The following is an 18,765-nucleotide window of genomic DNA, read 5'->3' on the forward strand; positions in this document are numbered from 1 at the left end:
ATAAAGAATACTTTAATATATACAGACACACAGAACCAAAACACCCACGAGGGGGTAAAACATTACAATAAACAGACACGAGAACTAAACTCACTAACATACACACTGAGAACACTAAACTACATAAACTCACACAAAAGACCAGGAACAGGAATACACTCAGGGAACTTGCAGGGAACACAGAAGAATACCAACGCACGGAGGACAGGACAGAAGGGTATTAAATAGGGAGTTCTAACCACAGACACCTGGAGCTAATCAAACATAAGGGAGCGGGAAACAATTCACGAACCCTGAGAGAAACGTGGACCGCGGAAGGGCATGTCACACAATCTCTCAGGGCAGACACGTACTGTCACAACCTAATCTCTCAAACTCGGATAAGACAAGGAATGGAGAGATCAGGTCATGACAGTACCCCCCCCCCCCCTAAGGGCGGATATTAGACGCCCTCAGGAGGAGACACTAAACACAGGACCTGAAATGGGACAAAAACCAGGAAAACAAAGAAACCAAAACCAATGGTAAACAAGACAACATAGTAACAGGGTTGGGATGGGCTAACAAAAACAAAATACAAGGAAGGGGAGAGGGAGTAACAGTAAAATTTGTATGGTGAAAATCAGTTTGTGTCCTAACAGTTTTATGAGTCCTTTTGGTGGTGCTGGTGACAGATGGAGAAGTCCGGGGGGAAGAACGAGAGTTCATGACAACGGGAGGGGGCTGACGTGGGAACACAGGGGGCACAGGAAGCACAGGGGACTCAGGAACAACAGGAGGAACAGGAAGCACGGGGGGCACAGGAAACGAAGACTGCAACGGACAAGACTGTTCAGATCCGCCGGAAAGGGCGGATTCCTCCACGTCCATCGACTCTGGACGCGCCGGCGACTCTGGACGCGCCGGCGACTCTGGACGCGCCGGCGACTCTGGACGCGCCGGCGACTCTGGACGCGCCGGCGACTCTGGACGCGCCGGCGACTCTGGACGCGCCGGCGACTCTGGACGCGCCGGCGACTCTGGACGCGCCGGCGACTCTGGACGCGCCGGCGACTCTGGACGCGCCGGCGACTCTGGACGCGCCGGCGACTCTGGACGCGCCGGCGACTCTGGAGACTTGGGGGAAGTGGATGGTACTGGTTGCACGGGAGAGGTGTTCTTCCTCCTTGTCTTCCGTCTAGGACGAGGAGCGGAAAGCGCCGGAGGAGTGGGAGACAGCACGGCCGGGCCACCCAGCTCCGTAGATGAACCACCCGACGCCGAGTCCCAGGAGGCATGTCTCTCACGTTTCCCCCTGAGACTGTCGGGTGGACAGGACACCGGTGGCGGAGAAGAGAAGGGCCTGTCTGAAGAAAGAACTCCCACTCGCCGACGCTCCGGGATGGTTACCAGAGGGGCTGGAAAAGAGGTCCTTCCTCCCTGGAATGCCCCTCTGGCCGTGGCACCTCTCCACGCGTTGCTTCCCCCGCGTCGAACCAGTCTTGTCCCACGGAAAGCCGCGTAGTCGATGTTAGGATTAAGATCCATAGTCCGCTGGGTTTAGTTAGGCGTTGGTATTCTGTCACGGTCGGGAAACAAAGGAGACGAGGAAAACCCAAACGCAGACTAAAATAAAGAATACTTTAATATATACAGACACACAGAACCAAAACACCCAAGAGGGGGTAAAACATTACAATAAACAGACACGAGAACTAAACTCACTAACATACACACTGAGAACACTAAACTACATAAACTCACACAAAAGACCAGGAACAGGAATACACTCAGGGAACTTGCAGGGAACACAGAAGAATACCAACGCACGGAGGACAGGACAGAAGGGTATTAAATAGGGAGTTCTAACAACAGACACCTGGAGCTAATCAAACATAAGGGAGCGGGAAACAATTCACGAACCCTGAGAGAAACGTGGACCGCGGAAGGGCATGTCACAGAATCTCTCAGGGCAGACACGTACTGTCACAACCTAATCTCTCAAACTCGGATAAGACAAGGAATGGAGAGATCAGGTCATGACAAAAATATGCTTATGCATTATAGTCATATTTAATGCATCATGACATTTTGAGATATTAAAACATCTCTTGAATATTTTTTTTTCCTAAATAGTCTACAATACTGTTTAATACACCTAACCTGAAGTTTATTTCAAATGTATTTTTTGTTGTTCTTTCAGGAGCACATCAGATCAAATAAACGGCAATATGGACTACATCTTCCAAGATGGAGATGAGATACAACCAGTCAGCTTCCTCAATGAGCTTCGTAAACTGATGGGTACGTTCATATTGGTGATCTTAAACCAATAAAGTGAATCTTAAGTGAAATTTGTAACTTGCTGAAACTTATGGTATTTTTCATAGAGAGGATTTCATTTTTAATATTTCAATCTGATCTTGCAGGTCTGACCACTACAACGTTGTCTCCACTCTCGACAAGCAGCTTCCCTGTGACGTCTTTCCAGCAAATGTAAGTGGAGATATATACATAACAAACAATGCTTAGTTATACAATCTATATTTAAATCTAAAGTTCTGAACTGTATTAAAAGTAAGTTGTGCACTTGTAGATCCGGTTCAGCAGAGGTGACAAGCAAACTGGTGTTCAACTCCTCATCTCCAGTCCCCAGTGAAGCTTTGGTGCTCAGTGCTATCAACATTCTCCTGGAATCCAGAGTTTCACAACTGAAAGAAACAGTCAAGCTGATGAATGTCAGTTATGAAAGTAAGTGTTGTCATTTTCAGGTGAAAAACTATTTTTATAAAGTATAAATGTTTCAAACAGCAGTAGATTGCAAGCTTTGGGGAAATGTAAATTAATAATATCTTTCCAAACAGAAATCTCGGACACCTCCTATGCAGTCTTATTCACATTTACATTGAGTAACATCAGCATGCCAGAAGACCCAGAGCTTAGAAACAACACTTACAAGCAAGTGCAGGACATGATCAATGAGGCGGTAAGCATTTAGAAAATTACCCAGTAAAAAGTTTGGTTGCATTGCAAATCTTCTCCAGTGTTTGATGGATGGTTTGTTTTAATCGTGCAGCTGAACACTCTTCTGAATGATCCAAACAGTGTGAAGTTTAACCCCAGCTCCTCCAACTTCACGTAAGATTTAAACTGACTTCTGCTCTAAAAGATACTTTTGCTTATGTTAATATTAAATGCATCATGATATTTTGGGATATTGAAACAATTCTTGAATATTTATTTTGCCTAAAGAGTCTATAATACTGTTTAACACACTTAACCTAAAGCTCATTTCAAAAGTATTTTCTGCTCTTCTTACAGGAGCACATCAGATCAAATCTTTGGCAATATGGATTACACCTTCCAAGATGAAGATGAGATACAACCTGCCAGCTTCCTAAATGAGCTTCATAAACTCATGGGTATGTTCACATTAACGAACTTCAGCCATTCTTAAGTGAAGTATTTTTCGTGGAAAGAAATTCAGTTTAAATTTTTCAATCTGATCTTGCAGGTCTGAGCACTACAACAACATCTCCGCTGTCAACAAGTAGCTTCCCTGTAACTAATTTCCAGCAAATGTGAGTGTTACAGAAATTGATCAGTTATAGTCTTTATTCATATCTAAAGCCCTGAACTGTACATAAACTAAGTTGTGCCATTTGTAGATCTGGATCAGCAGAGGTTACAAGCAAACTGGTGTTCAACTCCTCATCTCCAGTCCCCAGTGAAGCTTTGGTGCTCAGTGCTATCAACATTCTCCTGGAATCCAGAGTTTCACAACTGAAAGAAACAGTCAAGCTGATGAATGTCAGCTATGAAAGTAAGTGTTGTCATTTTCAGGTGAAAAACTATTTTTATACAGAATAAACGTTTCAAACTGCGATAGATTGCAAGCTTTGGGGAAATGTAAATTGAAAATATCTTTCCAAACAGAAATCTCAGACACCTCCTATGCAGTCTTCTTTGCATTTACCTTGAGTAACATCAGCATGCCAGAAGACCTAGAGCTTAGAAACAACACTTACAAGCAAGTGCAGGACATGATCAATGAGGCGGTAAGGATTTAGAAAATTACCCAGTAAAAAGTTTGGTTGCAGTGCAAATCTTCTCCAGTGTTTGATGGATGGTTTGTTATATCTCTGCAGCTGAACACTCTTCTCAATGATCCAAAAAGTGTGAAGTTTGAACCCAGCTCCTCCAACTTCATGTAAGATTTAAACTGACTTCTGTCTCTGAAAGATACTTTTGCTTATGGTCATATTTAATGAATCATGAAATTTTGGGATACTAAAACAACTGTTGAATATTTTTTTGCCTAAATAGTCTACAATACTGTTTAATACACCTAACCTGAAGCTCATTTCAAATGTATTTTTTTCTTCTTTTAGGAGCACATCAGATCAAATAAACGGCAATATGGATTACATCTTTCAAGATGGAGCTGAGATACAACCTGTCAGCTTCCTCAATGAGCTTCGTAAACTGATGGGTACGTTCATATTGGTGATCTTAAACCAATAAAGTGAATCTTAAGTGAAATTTGTAACTTGCTGAAACGTATAGTATTTTTCATAGAGATGATTTTATTTGTAATATTTTAATCTGATCTTGCAGGTCGGACCACTACAACGTTGTCTCCACTCTCAACAAGCAGTTTCCCTGTGACGTCTTTCCAGCAAATGTAAGTGTAGATATATACATTACAAAAATTGCTTAGTTATGGAGTCTTTATTTATATCTAAATCCCTGAACTGTATTAAAAGTAAGTTGTGCACTTGTAGATCTGGTTCAGCAGAGGTGACAAGCAAACTGGTGTTCAACTCCTCATCTCCAGTCCCCAGTGAAGCTTTGGTGCTCAGTGCTATCAACATTCTCCTGGAATCCAGAGTTTCACAACTGAAAGAAACAGTCAAGCTGGTCAATGTCAGCTATGAAAGTAAGTGTTGTCATTTTCAGGTGAAACGTTTTCGTTATACAGTATAAACGTTTCAACCAGCGATAGACTGCAAGCTTAAGGGAAATGTAAATTGAATTTATCTTTCCAAACAGAAATCTCTGACACCTCCTATGCAGTCTTCTTTTCGTTTACCTTGAGTAACATCAGCATGCCAGAAGACCCAGAGCTTAAAAACAACACTTACAAGCAAGTGCAGGACATGATCAATGAGGCGGTAAGCAATTAGAAAATTAGCCAGTAAAAAGTTTGGTTGCAGTGCAAATCTTCTCCAGTGTTTGATGAATGGTTTGTTATTTCTCTGCAGCTGAACACTCTTCTGAATGATCCAAACAGTGTGAAGTTTAACTCCAGCTCCTCCAACTTCACGTAAGATTTAAATTGATTTCTGTCCCTAAAATATGCTTATGCATTATAGTCATATTTAATGCATCATGACATTTTGAGATATTAAAACATCTCTTGAATATTTTTTTTTGCCTAAATAGTCTACAATACTGTTTAATACACCTAACCTGAAGTTTATTTCAAATGTATTTTTTGTTGTTCTTTCAGGAGCACATCAGATCAAATAAACGGCAATATGGACTACATCTTCCAAGATGGAGATGAGATACAACCAGTCAGCTTCCTCAATGAGCTTCGTAAGCTGATGGGTACGTTCATATTGGTGATCTTAAACCAATAAAGTGATTCTTAAGTGAAATTTGTAACTTGCTGAAACTTATAGTATTTTTCATAGAGAGGATTTCATTTTTAATATTTCAATCTGATCTTGCAGGTCTGACCACTACAACGTTGTCTCCACTCTCGACAAGCAGCTTCCCTGTGACGTCTTTCCAGCAAATGTAAGTGGAGATATATACATAACAAACAATGCTTAGTTATACAATCTATATTTAAATCTAAAGTTCTGAACTGTATTAAAAGTAAGTTGTGCACTTGTAGATCCGGTTCAGCAGAGGTGACAAGCAAACTGGTGTTCAACTCCTCATCTCCAGTCCCCAGTGAAGCTTTGGTGCTCAGTGCTATCAACATTCTCCTGGAATCCAGAGTTTCACAACTGAAAGAAACAGTCAAGCTGGTCAATGTCAGTTATGAAAGTAAGTGTTGTCATTTTCAGGTGAAAAACTATTTTTATACATTATAAACGTTTCAACCAGCAATAGATTGCAAGCTTTAGGGAAATGTAAATTGAATTTATCTTTCCAAACAGAAATCTCTGACACCTCCTATGCAGTCTTCTTTTCGTTTACCTTGAGTAACATCAGCATGCCAGAAGACCCAGAGCTTAAAAACAACACTTACAAGCAAGTGCAGGACATGATCAATGAGGCGGTAAGCATTTAGAAAATTACCCAGTAAAAAGTTTGGTTGCAGTGCAAATCTTCTCCAGTGTTTGAAGGATGGTTTGTTTTAATCCTGCAGCTGAACACTCTTCTGAATGATCCAAACAGTGTGAAGTTTAACCCCAGCTCCTCCAACTTCACGTAAGATTTAAACTGATTTCTGTCCCTAAAATATGCTTATGCATTACGATCATATTTAATGCATCATGACATTTTGAGATATTAAAAACATCTCTTGAATATTTTATTTTGCCTAAATATTCTACAATACTGTTTAATACACCTAACCTGAAGTTTATTTCAAATGTATTTTTTTGTTGTTCTTTCAGGAGCACATCAGATCAAATAAACGGCAATGTGGACTACACCTTCCAAGATGGAGATGAGATACAACCAGTCAGCTTCCTCAATGAGCTTCGTAAACAAATGGGTAGGTTAGGTTCATATTGGTGATCTTAAACCAATAAAGTGAATCTTAAGTGAAATTTGTAACTTGCTGAAACTTATAGTATTTTTCATCGAGAGGATTTCATTTGTAATATTTCAATCTGATCTTGCAGGTCTGACCACTACAACGTTGTCTCCACTTTCAACAAGCAGCTTCCCTGTGACTTCTTTCCAGCAAATGTAAGTGTAGATATATACATTACAAACAATGCTTAATTATGGAGTCTTTATTTATATCTAAATCCCTGAACTGTATTAAACGTAAGTTGTGCACTTGTAGATCTGGTTCAGCAGAGGTAACAAGCAAACTGGTGTTCAACTCCTCATCTCCAGTCCCCAGTGAAGCTTTGGTGCTCAGTGCTATCAACATTCTCCTGGAATCCAGAGTTTCACAACTGAAAGAAACAGTCAAGCTAGTGAATGTCAGCTATGAAAGTAAGTGTTGTCATTTTCAGGTGAAAAGTTTTCTTTATACAGTATAAATGTTTCAAGCAGTGATAGATCGCAAGCTTAAGGGAAATTGAATTTATCTTTCCAAACAGAAATCTCAGACACCTCCTATGCAGTCTTCTTTACATTTACCTTGAGTAACATCAGCATGCCAGAAGAACCAGAGCTTAGAAACAACACTTACCAGCAAGTACAGGACATGATCAATGAGGCGGTAAGCATTTAGAAAATTACCCAGCAAAAAAGTTTGGTTGCAGTGCAAATCTTCTCCAGTGTTTGATGGATGGTTTGTTTTAATCCTGCAGCTGAACACTCTTCTGAATGATCCAAACAGTGTGACGTTTAACCCCAGCTCCTCCAACTTTACGTAAGATTTAAACTGACTTCTGTCTCTGAAAGATACTTTTGCTTATGGTCATATTTAATGAATCATGAAATTGTGGGATACTAAAACAACTGTTGAATATTTTTTTTGCCTAAATAGTCTACAATACTGTTTAATACACCTAACCTGAAGCTCATTTCAAATGTATTTTTTTCTTCTTTTAGGAGCACATCAGATCAAATAAACGGCAATATGGATTACATCTTTCAAGATGGAGCTGAGATACAACCTGTCAGCTTCCTCAATGAGCTTCGTAAACTGATGGGTACGTTCATATTGGTGATCTTAAACCAATAAAGTGAATCTTAAGTGAAATTTGTAACTTGCTGAAACGTATAGTATTTTTCATAGAGATGATTTTATTTGTAATATTTTAATCTGATCTTGCAGGTCTGACCACTACAACGTTGTCTCCACTCTCAACAAGCAGTTTCCCTGTGACGTCTTTCCAGCAAATGTAAGTGTAGATATATACATTACAAAAATTGCTTAGTTATGGAGTCTTTATTTATATCTAAATCCCTGAACTGTATTAAAAGTAAGTTGTGCACTTGTAGATCTGGTTCAGCAGAGGTGACAAGCAAACTGGTGTTCAACTCCTCATCTCCAGTCCCCAGTGAAGCTTTGGTGCTCAGTGCTATCAACATTCTCCTGGAATCCAGAGTTTCACAACTGAAAGAAACAGTCAAGCTGGTCAATGTCAGCTATGAAAGTAAGTGTTGTCATTTTCAGGTGAAAAGTTTTCGTTATACAGTATAAACGTTTCAACCAGCGATAGACTGCAAGCTTAAGGGAAATGTAAATTGAATATATCTTTCCAAACAGAAATCTCTGACACCTCCTATGCAGTCTTCTTTTCGTTTACCTTGAGTAACATCAGCATGCCAGAAGACCCAGAGCTTAGAAACAACACTTACAAGCAAGTGCAGGACATGATCAATGAGGCGGTAAGCATTTAGAAAATTACCCAGCAAAAAAGTTTGGTTGCAGTGCAAATCTTCTCCAGTGTTTGATGGATGGTTTGTTTTAATCCTGCAGCTGAACACTCTTCTGAATGATCCAAACAGTGTGAAGTTTAACTCCAGCTCCTCCAACTTCACGTAAGATTTAAATTGATTTCTGTCCCTAAAATATGCTTATGCATTATAGTCATATTTAATGCATCATGACATTTTGAGATATTAAAACATCTCTTGAATATTTTTTTTTGCCTAAATAGTCTACAATACTGTTTAATACACCTAACCTGAAGTTTATTTCAAATGTATTTTTTGTTCATCTTTCAGGATCACATCAGATCAAATAAACGGCAATATGAACTACATCTTCCAAGATGGAGATGAGATACAACCAGTCAGCTTCCTCAATGAGCTTCGTAAACTAATGGGTAGGTTAGGTTCATATTGGTGATCTTAATCCAATAAAGTGAATCTTAAGTGAAATTTGTAACTTGCTGAAACATATAGTATTTTTCATAGAGAGGATTTCATTTGTAATGTTTCAATCTGATCTTGCAGGTCTGACCACTACAACGTTGTCTCCACTCTCAACAAGCAGCTTCCCTGTGACGTCTTTCCAGCAAATGTAAGTGTAGATATATACATTACAAAAAAATGTTTAGTTATGGAATCTTTTTTAAAACTAAAGCCCTGAACTGTTTTAAAAGTATGTTGTGCACTTGCAGATCTGGTTCAGCAGAGGTTACAAGCAAGCTGGTGTTCAACTCCTCATCTCCAGTCCCCAGTGAAGCTTTGGTGCTCAGTGCTATCAACATTCTCCTGGAATCTAGAGTTTCACAACTGAAAGAAACAGTCAAGCTGATGAATGTCAGCTATGAAAGTAAGTGTTGTCATTTTTGGGCTTAAAGCTATCTATAAATAGTTTAAATGTTTCAACCAGTGATAAATTGCAAGTTTTGGAAATTTTTTTATTGAATTTATATTTCCAAACAGAAATCTCAGACACCTCCTATGCAGTCTTCTTCACATTTACCTTGAGTAACATCAGCATGCCAGAAGACCAAGAGCTTAGAAACAACACTTACAAGCAAGTGCAGGACATGATCAATGAGGCGGTAAGCAGTTAGAAAATTCCCCAGTAAAAAGTTTGGTTGCAGTGCAAATCTTCTCCAGTGTTTGATGGATGGTTTGTTATTTCTCTGCAGCTGAACACTCTTCTGAATGATCCAAACAGTGTGAAGTTTAACCCCAGCTCCTCCAACTTCACGTAAGATTTAAATTGATTTCTGTCCCTAAAATATGCTTATGCATTATAGTCATATTTAATGCATCATGACATTTTGAGATATTAAAACATCTCTTGAATATTTTATTTTGCCTAAATAGTCTACAATACTGTTTAATACACCTAAACTGAAGTTTATTTCTTTATTTCAAATTTATTTTTTGTTGTTCTTTCAGGAGCACATCAGATCAAATAAACGGCAATATGTATTACACCTTCCAAGATGGAGATGAGATACAACCTGTCAGCTTCCTCAATGAGCTTCGTAAACTGATGGGTACATTCATATTGGTGATCTTAAACCAATAAAGTGAATCTTAAGTGAAATTTGTAACTTGCTGAAACTTAAAGAATTTTTCATAGAGAGGATTTCATTTGTGATATTTCAATCTGATCTTGCAGGTCTGACCACTACAACGTTGTCTCCACTCTCAACAAACAGCGTCCCTGTGACTTCTTTCCAGAAAATGTAAGTGTAGATATATACATTACAAAAAATGATTAGTTATGGAGTCTTTTTTAAATCTAAAGCTCTGAACTGTATTAAAAGTAAGTTGTGCACTTGTAGATCTGGTTCAGCAGAGGTAACAAGCAAACTGGTGTTCAACTCCTCATCTCCAGTCCCCAGTGAAGCTTTGGTGCTCAGTGCTATCAACATTCTCCTGGAATCCAGAGTTTCACAACTGAAAGAAACAGTCAAGCTGATGAATGTCAGCTATGAAAGTAAGTGGTGTCATTTTCAGGTGAAAAGTTTTCTTTATACAGTATAAATGTTTCAACCAGCGATAGACTGCAAGCTTAAGGGAAATTGAATATATCTTTCCAAACAGAAATCTCAGACACTTCCTATGCAGTCTTCTTTACATTTACCTTGAGTAACATCAGCATGCCAGAAGAACCAGAGCTTAGAAACAACACTTACCAACAAGTACAGGACATGATCAATGAGGCGGTAAGCATTTAGAAAATTACCCAGCAAAAAAGTTTGGTTGCAGTGCAAATCTTCTCCAGTGTTTGATGGATGGTTTGTTTTAATCCTGCAGCTGAACACTCTTCTGAATGATCCAAACAGTGTGAAGTTTAACCTCAGCTCCACCAACTTCACGTAAGATTTAAACTGACTTCTGTGTCTGAAAGATTCTTATACATTATGGTCATATTTAATGCATCATGACATTTTGAGATATTAAAACAACTTGTGAATATTTTTTTTGCCTTAATAGTCTATAATACTGTTGAACACACTTTACCCGAAGCTCATTTCAAGTGTATTTTTTTGGTCTTCTTTTAGGAGCATATCAGACCAAATACATGGCAATATGGATTACACCTTCCAAGATGGGGATGAGATACAACCTGTTAGCTTCCTCAATGAGCTTCGTAAACTGATGGGTACGTTCATATTGGCGATCTTCAGCCATTCTTAAGTGAAGTTTGTAACCTGCTGAAACTTACAGTATTTTTCTTGGAAAGAAATTCAGGTTACATTTTTTTATCTGATCTTGCAGGTCTGAGCACTACAACAACATCTCCGCTTTCAACAAGTAGCTTCCCTGTGACTTCTTTCCAGCAAATGTAAGTGTTTCAGAAATTGATCAGTTATGCAGTCTTTATTTAAACCTAAAACTCTGAACTGTATTAAAAGTAAATTATGCCATTTGTAGATCTGGATCAGCAGAAGTGACAAGCAAACTGGTGTTCAACTCCTCATCTCCAGTCCCCAGTGAAGCTTTGGTGCTCAGTGCTATCAACATTCTCCTGGAATCCAGAGTTTCACAACTGAAAGAAACAGTCAAGCTGATGAATGTCAGCTATGAAAGTAAGTGTTGTCATTTTCAGGTGAAAAGTTTTCGTTATACAGTATAAATGTTCCAACCAGTAATAGATTGCAAGCTTTAGGGAAATGTAAATTGAATTTATCTTTCCAAACAGAAATCTCAGACACCTCCTATGCAGTCTTCTTCACATTTATCTTGAGTAACATCAGCATGCCAGAAGACCCAGAGCTTAGAAACAACACTTACCAGCAAGTGCAGGACTTGATCAATGAGGCGGTAAGCATTTAGAAAATTAGACAGCAAAAAAGTTTGGTTGCAGTGCAAATCTTCTCCAGTGTTTGATGGATGGCTTGTTTTAATCCTGCAGCTGAACACTCTTCTGAATGATCCAAACAGTGTGAAGTTTAACCCCAGCTCCTCCAACTTCACGTAAGATTTAATCTGACTTCTATCTCTGAAAGATACCTATGCAATATGACATTTTATGATTTATGACATTATTAAACTGCTCCTCTTCAAAAACTTTTAAATACTCATAAACTGAAGCTCATATCAACAGTCTTTGCTTCTCTTCTTTTAGGAGCACATCAGACCAAATACATGGCAAAATGGATTACATCTTCCAAGAAGGAAATAAGATACAACCTGTCAGCTTCCTAAATGAGCTCAATAAACTCAAGGGTACGTTCATATTGACAATCTGAAGCCATTCTAAAGTGAACTTTGAAAATTGCTGAAACATACAGTCATTTTGATTAAATTGATTTCAGTTTTAATGTTTCCATCTGGCTTTGCAGGAGTGAGTTCTACAATGTCTCCACTTACAACCATTAGCTTCCCTGTGACGTCATTTCAGCAAATGTAAGTGTTACAGAAATTGATCAGTTATGCAGTCTTCATTTAAATCTAAAGTCCTGAACTGTATTAAAATTATGTTGTGCCATTTGTAGATCTGGATCAGCAGTGGTGACAAGCAAACTGGTGTTCAACTCCTCATCTCCAGTCCCCAGTGAAGCTTTGGTGCTCAGTGCTATCAACATTCTTCTTGAATCCAGAGTTTCACAACTGAAAGAAACAGTCAAGCTGATGAATGTCAGCTATGAAAGTAAGTGTTGTCATTTTTAGGTGAAAATCTATCTACTGTATAAACAATATGAATGTTTCAGTCGGTGATAGATTGCAAGCTTTGTGGAAATGTAAATTGAATTTATCTTTCCAAACAGAAATCTCAGACACCTCCTATGCAGTCTTCTTTACATTTGCGTTGAGTAACATCAGCATGCCAGAAGACCCAGAGCTTAGAAACAACACTTACAAGCAAGTGCAGGACATGATCAACGATGCAGTAAGCATTTAGAAAATCCCAGCAAAAAGTGTTGGTGTCGTGCAAATCTTCTCCAGAGTTTGATTGATGGTTTGTTATTTCTCTGCAGCTGAACACTCTTCTGAATGATCCAAACAGTGTGAAATTTGAACCTAGCTCATCCAACTTCACGTAAGATTTAAACTGACTTCTGTCTCTGAAAGATATTTATGCTTATCATAATATTAAATGCATTATTACATTTAGGTATTTTTTAAACAACTTTGCCTACAATCTCTATAATACTGTTTAACACACTTAACCTGAAGCTTATTTCAAGTGTATTTTCTGCTCTTCTTTTAGGAGCACCTCAGACCAAATCTTTGGCAATATGGATTACACCTTCCAAGATGGAGCTGTGATACAACCTGTCAGCTTCCTCAATGAGCTTCATAAACTGATGGGTATGTTCATATTGACGATTTTAAGCCATTCTAAAGTGAACTTTGGAAATTGCTGAAATGTACAGTATTTTTAATTGAATTAAATTTAAATGTAATGTTTCGATCTGGCTTTGCAGGAATGAGCACTACAACGTCTCCGCTTCCAAGTAGCTTCCCTGTGACGTCCTTCCAGCAAATGTAAGTGTTACAGAAATTGCTTGGTTATGGAGTCTTTATTTTAAACTTTATTAAAAGTAAATTATGCCATTTGTAGATCTGGTTCAGCAGAGGTGACAAGCAAACTGGTGTTCAACTCCTCATCTCCAGTCCCCAGTGAAGCTTTGGTGCTCAGTGCTATCAACATTCTCCTGGAATCCAGAGTTTCAGAACTGAAAGAAACAGTCAAGCTGATGAATGTCAGTTATGAAAGTAAGTGTTGTCATTTTCAGGTGAAAAGTTTTATTTATACAGTATGAACCCATCAAGCAGTGATAGATCGCAAGCTTAAGGGAAATGTAAATTGAAAATATCTTTCCAAACAGAAATCTCAGACACCACCTATGCAGTCTTCTTTACATTTACCTTGAGTAACATCAGCATGCCAGAAGACCCAGAGCTTAGAAACAACACTTACCAGCAAGTGCAGGACATGATCAACGATGCGGTAAGCACTAAATTTACCCAGTAAAAAAGTTTTGTTGCAGTGCAAATCTTCTCCAGTGTTTGATGGATGGTTTGTTATCCTCTGCAGCTGAACACTCTTCTGAATGATCCAAACAGTGTGAAGTTTAACCCCAGCTCCTCCAACTTCATGTAAGATTGACGAAAACTGATGATGAAAACTGACTTCTGTCTCTAAAAGATATTTATGCCATATAACATTTTACGATATTTAAACTGCTCCTCTTGAAAAATTAATTTGGCTATAACCTTAAAAAAACTGTTAAATATTCATAAACTGAAGCCCATATCAACTGTCTTTGCTGCTCTTATTTCAGTAGCACATCAGACCAAATCCATGGCAATATGGATTACATTTTCCAAGATGGAGATGACATACAACCTGTCAGTTTCTTAAACGAGCTTCGTTTGCAAAACAGTATGTCAATTCTATTACAATACAACATTCAAAAATAATTTTTGTGGATTTTAACAGCATATTGTTCCTACCTTCATTGTTTATTTCTTTCCAATTCATCAGTGCTAACTTTGTGTTTTCAGGCCTAACAACTCCTCCTGCCAGCAATTCTCAGACCACTACTGATGCAACAATTCTGTAAGAGAGTAATTCATTAATTTTCTATAAGGAAATCATTATCGTTTTTACTCTTTGTCTATTTATTTCCTCATTTTTTTTTCTTTTTTAACAGTGGGACGGCTGTTATTAGCATTCGGCTTGTGTTTGAAACGTTGGGCCTAATGCCAAATGAAAGTAAAATTATGGAGTTGGTTTCTATACTGAATGCAAATCTCACAACTAAACAAGATGACAGAGCAACACAGTTTGGTGAACCTGTGAGCAACGTAAATGTCTCATTTGACAGTAAGTTTTTTTTTAATGAATATATTCTCTGAACATAAATGGTATACAAACAAGGTACTCCATTTTACAGAGTTTTTGTACTTCGGTAGTTTGTAATTTTTTTCTCTACTACTTTTTCAAATGTAAGATAAGTCCCTTTCACACATACAGTCTTTACTGGTAATTTACTGGTAAATTGCAGTTAACATGTCATGTGTGAACAGAACCTTTCCGGTAAATCAGTGCTGCCAATTTACCAGTAAGACAGGTTGTACGATTACCAGTAATTTACCAGTAAGCGCTATGTGTGAACAAAAAATATAGGATAACCGGCATTTAGAACGGACGCCGTCAGACCGCGCTGACAGATCGGGCCAATCAGAACGTTTTTATACAGGTGACGCGTTTACCCCCGCACTGTTTACGGACATTTCCACACACATGATGCTTAAAAGTCGAGTACACCTGAAGTTAACATCCACATTTCTTCAAAGTTGTTTAAAACAGCTTACTATCTATTTGCCAAATTGCCGACGTCCTTAGTACACCCCCTGTGAAGCCTAATGTGCCAACGCAGGGCCCGTTAAACGCAATGTTGTTTGGTCACGAGCAACTTCGCGACCGTTTGCCACAGATGTGAAAACAACAAAATACGGACCGACGATATTAAGTCATAATCCACTATTGTTTACAAATACGACACGGAGCTCGCCAACCGCGCGCCACAGGTAACTTCCGCTTTCTCTCTGAGTTTAGTGGTATTTTGATACTGATGTGTGAATGATGTCTTGCTGGTAAAAAGACGGAACGTCACTGCATGTGTGAACAGCACATTTTTGTATTTACTGGTAAATTCATTCTGGTAAATTCATGGTAATTTACCAGAATTACTGTGTGAAAGAGGCTATAGTGTTGCCAACAGTGTTGAATGAATTACTCATTATTCCCTGTTAACAGTAATTTGTTACACTTAAATCTCACTAAATGACTATTATTGGCTAGATGGCTAGTGTTAAATACATAAAAATAATAGTAATAATGAACATTACAGCAAAAAAACAATTAGTTCAAGTCAATGACTTATATTTAAGTTGTACTTACTGTATGTAAAAATAGACAGCTAGTGTACCTACAGGTATGTAAAAATTGACAACTCTTTTTTCCCCAAGGTATTTCTAATCATTCATATGCCCTCAACTTTGGATATGTGATCAGCAATGTATGGATGTCAGAAAAATTTGAAAACAGGAACAGCACCAACAAACTCATCCAAGACAAAATAAATAAACTGGTGGGTTTACAACATTTCATGTAATTTAGACATTTTTCTCTGCTATAAATGTTTACACATAAAGTAAATGAATGAATTATTCAATTAATTTCTGTATTATTACTATTTTCTAGCTAAACGAGATCCTAAATGATCCCTCAGCCAATCCAGTCCAGTTTAATGAGACCATATTCTCGTAAGTCAAAATTAATTTTACTCATTAATCAAAATAGTGTTTTTTATCACTATCACCTTATCAATTTATCATTGGATTTTTGTGTAATATAGTGCTTGTGGGAAAAATGAGCTCATGGTTTTCTTATTTTTTCATTTATTTTGTTTACAATTGTTTTTGTATCCTCCCTAGGAATAATTTCACTGAGATCATGGCTTTTGTGGAATACAATATTTCACAAAAAAATGACATCCAGTCACCCAGTAAATTTCTCCAGGCAATTCTTAAGGAAAATAGTACGTCTCATTTAATCAGCTTTTTAGTACTATATGAATGCAACATTAAACAGATAATTCAACACAACATTTAATACATTTACTACTTTACTGAATGTATTAACTGCAAAAATTTTTTTAAATGTCATACTCCACAAATAGCATTTATTTGCATAATAATCATAATAATCAAACAATTTTTTTTTTTTACAGGCTTGACAACTCCAACTGTGTAAGTACAAAAAGTTTACTTGCATACTCGAATAAACTGGCATTGTTTTGGTTTATTCTCTTTCTCAAAATTATTTTGATTCACCTTTTTCAGACTTGGAAGAGCAATTATTTACATCCGGCTTGTTTTTATAACGAGAGGCACCATACCAAGCGAGAGCGCTGTTCTACAAGTAGCCAACAACCTGCTGGACAAACGTCTAAGAAGCAAACGAGACCTGACAGAACAAAAACTCAGTGATCCTGTGAGCTTTGTGAATGTCACCTATACAAGTAAGTTTGTGTCACCAGGAAACAATAACTCCATATTACAATAAAGAGATTTGTGCATGCACTAATGTCTAATGTGTTTTTTTTCTTAAAGAAATTTCTGATAATTCGTATGCCCTCAATTTTGGATTTGAAATCAGCAATGTCACCATGTCTGAGAATCTTGTACTCAGGGACGACACATACACAATAATCCAATCTTCAATAAATAAATTGGTAAGTTTGAAAGTATTTGAAAGACTGCTAATGCATATGAAATAATGTACAATTTAAATTTCAATATGAAATTAAGATATATTAAATGAAACCCAGCATAAAAACAATAATAAATATCATTACCATATTTATTAATTATAAATAATACACAATATTAATGTGTTTTTTTGCCAACCTGTTTAGCTGAACGAGATCCTAAATGACCCAAATGCCACTCCATTTGAGTTCAAAAAGGCCAATTTTACGTAAGTCATGACTTCATAATTTAATGAGACGTGAAAGAACAAGTATTATTAATGATGATGTGATCACTTTAAATTATCTCCTAATGTTCAACACTGTTTATTTTGAATTTCCCAGGGGTAATACCACTGTGATTAAGGCCGATGTCGAGTACATTTTCTCAGAAGATGACTTCAAGTCACCCAGTCTTTTTCTCAAGGCACTTATCACTGTTAATATTGGTATGTTGTTCTGCATTCAATTGAAATATTAATAGCTCTTTACATTCTTTAAAATGCTGGGTTATTTTTGGGTCATCCCTTTGGTTGGGTTGAAAATAACGCAGCATTTTTATAGTATTCCTTGAGCTGAGAGTTTCTGTTTTCTTTTATTATTAAAGTTATTTCCATTTTCCCCAAAACATTTGTCTATAGAAGCCAGTAACCCAACTGCTACAACCACATTTCCCTCTGTGGTGAACACTACTGGGCCAAACAACAGCACTAGTGCAGCGTGGATTGTGGCTATAATTGTTCCTTGTGCTATAGCCATCCTGCTTGTACCTTGCTGGATTCTCCTTTGTGTAAGTTTCTTGATGACAAAACATAAATATGTGTACTGTTTTTTAAGTGATTTATAATTATTTATTATATATAACTTTGTTATATTATATAATACTGCAATATGTAATGTAATATAATATAATACTTTTTTGACTGAGAAAGTTTGTCTAATGCACTCTTTCTCTCGCTCTCTATCTATCTCTCTTTAGTGTCTGCTTTGTGGTTGCTGTGCACGAATAAGACGACGTTGGCACAGAAGACAGTCATACAATGTACAGTACACGACTCGACACAGCATCTTCTAGTGAACTTGAGAGGCAACAAAGAAAAATTTTACAGGAAAAGTGATCTTTTTGCAACTGTAACGCACAACTATTCTTTGAAATCACTTATTCTTATGTTATTTATTACAGAGCAATGATTATTGTTAATATTGTTATTTAAATTATGTAATGAATATGTTAACTTTGAGCTTTTTAATATGCACTATTTATTTTCTTCCTGTTTTGCTGGACAGACAGGAGCTACACAAAATTTTACTGAATGTAATTTTCCCCAAGCTGTATTATCTAATGAAATTAAATTATTTATTTAATACTTGTGTCATTTTTAAAATATTTCATGTAGATTTTTTTCTCTATATAATTAATTGATTTGATGTCACATATTTCGTTTTTGTGAAAAAA

The 18,765-nt window shown here is 37.4% G+C and overlaps 2 protein-coding genes and 2 long non-coding RNA genes across 4 annotated transcripts; all 4 read left to right on the forward strand.

Annotated features, from left to right (window-relative positions):
- Nucleotides 1–5,242: 5,242 nt before the first annotated feature.
- LOC135746569 (uncharacterized) lies at nucleotides 5,243–5,784 on the forward strand. Its single transcript, XR_010531600.1, has 3 exons — nucleotides 5,243–5,305; nucleotides 5,492–5,592; nucleotides 5,718–5,784. It is a non-coding gene; the product is annotated as an uncharacterized lncRNA (long non-coding RNA).
- An 830-nt stretch (nucleotides 5,785–6,614) lies between these two features.
- Nucleotides 6,615–7,161, forward strand: LOC135746568 (uncharacterized). The gene is made up of 3 exons (XR_010531599.2): nucleotides 6,615–6,715; nucleotides 6,846–6,912; nucleotides 7,013–7,161. It is a non-coding gene; the product is annotated as an uncharacterized lncRNA (long non-coding RNA).
- A 1,693-nt stretch (nucleotides 7,162–8,854) lies between these two features.
- On the forward strand, nucleotides 8,855–12,714 carry LOC135746703 (uncharacterized). The gene is made up of 18 exons (XM_065265360.1): nucleotides 8,855–8,954; nucleotides 9,085–9,151; nucleotides 9,252–9,406; nucleotides 9,520–9,641; nucleotides 9,732–9,793; nucleotides 9,988–10,088; nucleotides 10,214–10,280; nucleotides 10,380–10,534; nucleotides 10,642–10,763; nucleotides 10,855–10,916; nucleotides 11,103–11,203; nucleotides 11,320–11,386; nucleotides 11,476–11,630; nucleotides 11,744–11,865; nucleotides 11,957–12,018; nucleotides 12,170–12,270; nucleotides 12,387–12,450; nucleotides 12,540–12,714. The coding sequence occupies exons 1-18, from the start codon at nucleotides 8,882–8,884 to the stop codon at nucleotides 12,712–12,714; spliced, it is 1,833 nt and encodes a 610-aa protein (XP_065121432.1). The 5' UTR covers nucleotides 8,855–8,881.
- Nucleotides 12,715–12,843: 129 nt separating this feature from the next.
- On the forward strand, nucleotides 12,844–18,737 carry LOC135746564 (uncharacterized). Its single transcript, XM_065265169.2, has 20 exons — nucleotides 12,844–12,934; nucleotides 13,023–13,084; nucleotides 13,256–13,356; nucleotides 13,473–13,533; nucleotides 13,610–13,764; nucleotides 13,878–13,999; nucleotides 14,087–14,148; nucleotides 14,334–14,434; nucleotides 14,557–14,611; nucleotides 14,706–14,878; nucleotides 16,027–16,148; nucleotides 16,262–16,323; nucleotides 16,495–16,598; nucleotides 16,791–16,809; nucleotides 16,903–17,081; nucleotides 17,173–17,294; nucleotides 17,478–17,539; nucleotides 17,655–17,758; nucleotides 17,951–18,099; nucleotides 18,289–18,737. The coding sequence occupies exons 1-20, from the start codon at nucleotides 12,869–12,871 to the stop codon at nucleotides 18,382–18,384; spliced, it is 1,977 nt and encodes a 658-aa protein (XP_065121241.1). The 5' UTR covers nucleotides 12,844–12,868; the 3' UTR covers nucleotides 18,385–18,737.
- Nucleotides 18,738–18,765: the final 28 nt, after the last annotated feature.

Source organism: Paramisgurnus dabryanus, chromosome 4 (assembly GCF_030506205.2).
Source record: "Paramisgurnus dabryanus chromosome 4, PD_genome_1.1, whole genome shotgun sequence".
Lineage (NCBI taxonomy): Eukaryota > Metazoa > Chordata > Actinopteri > Cypriniformes > Cobitidae > Paramisgurnus > Paramisgurnus dabryanus.

Excerpts from the sequence above, each read along its gene's own strand:
- LOC135746703 (XM_065265360.1), top strand. The coding sequence starts at position 8,882 with ATGAACTACATCTTCCAAGATGGAGATGAGATACAACCAGTCAGCTTC. Across the intron at positions 9,152-9,251 it reads GTGACGTCTTTCCAGCAAAT|ATCTGGTTCAGCAGAGGTTA; the intron begins GTAAGTGTAGAT and ends GTGCACTTGCAG. Across the intron at positions 12,271-12,386 it reads TGAGCTCAATAAACTCAAGG|GAGTGAGTTCTACAATGTCT; the intron begins GTACGTTCATAT and ends CTGGCTTTGCAG.
- LOC135746564 (XM_065265169.2), top strand. The coding sequence starts at position 12,869 with ATGCCAGAAGACCCAGAGCTTAGAAACAACACTTACAAGCAAGTGCAG. Across the intron at positions 14,879-16,026 it reads CGTAAATGTCTCATTTGACA|GTATTTCTAATCATTCATAT; the intron begins GTAAGTTTTTTT and ends TTTTTCCCCAAG. Across the intron at positions 16,324-16,494 it reads TTTAATGAGACCATATTCTC|GAATAATTTCACTGAGATCA; the intron begins GTAAGTCAAAAT and ends TATCCTCCCTAG.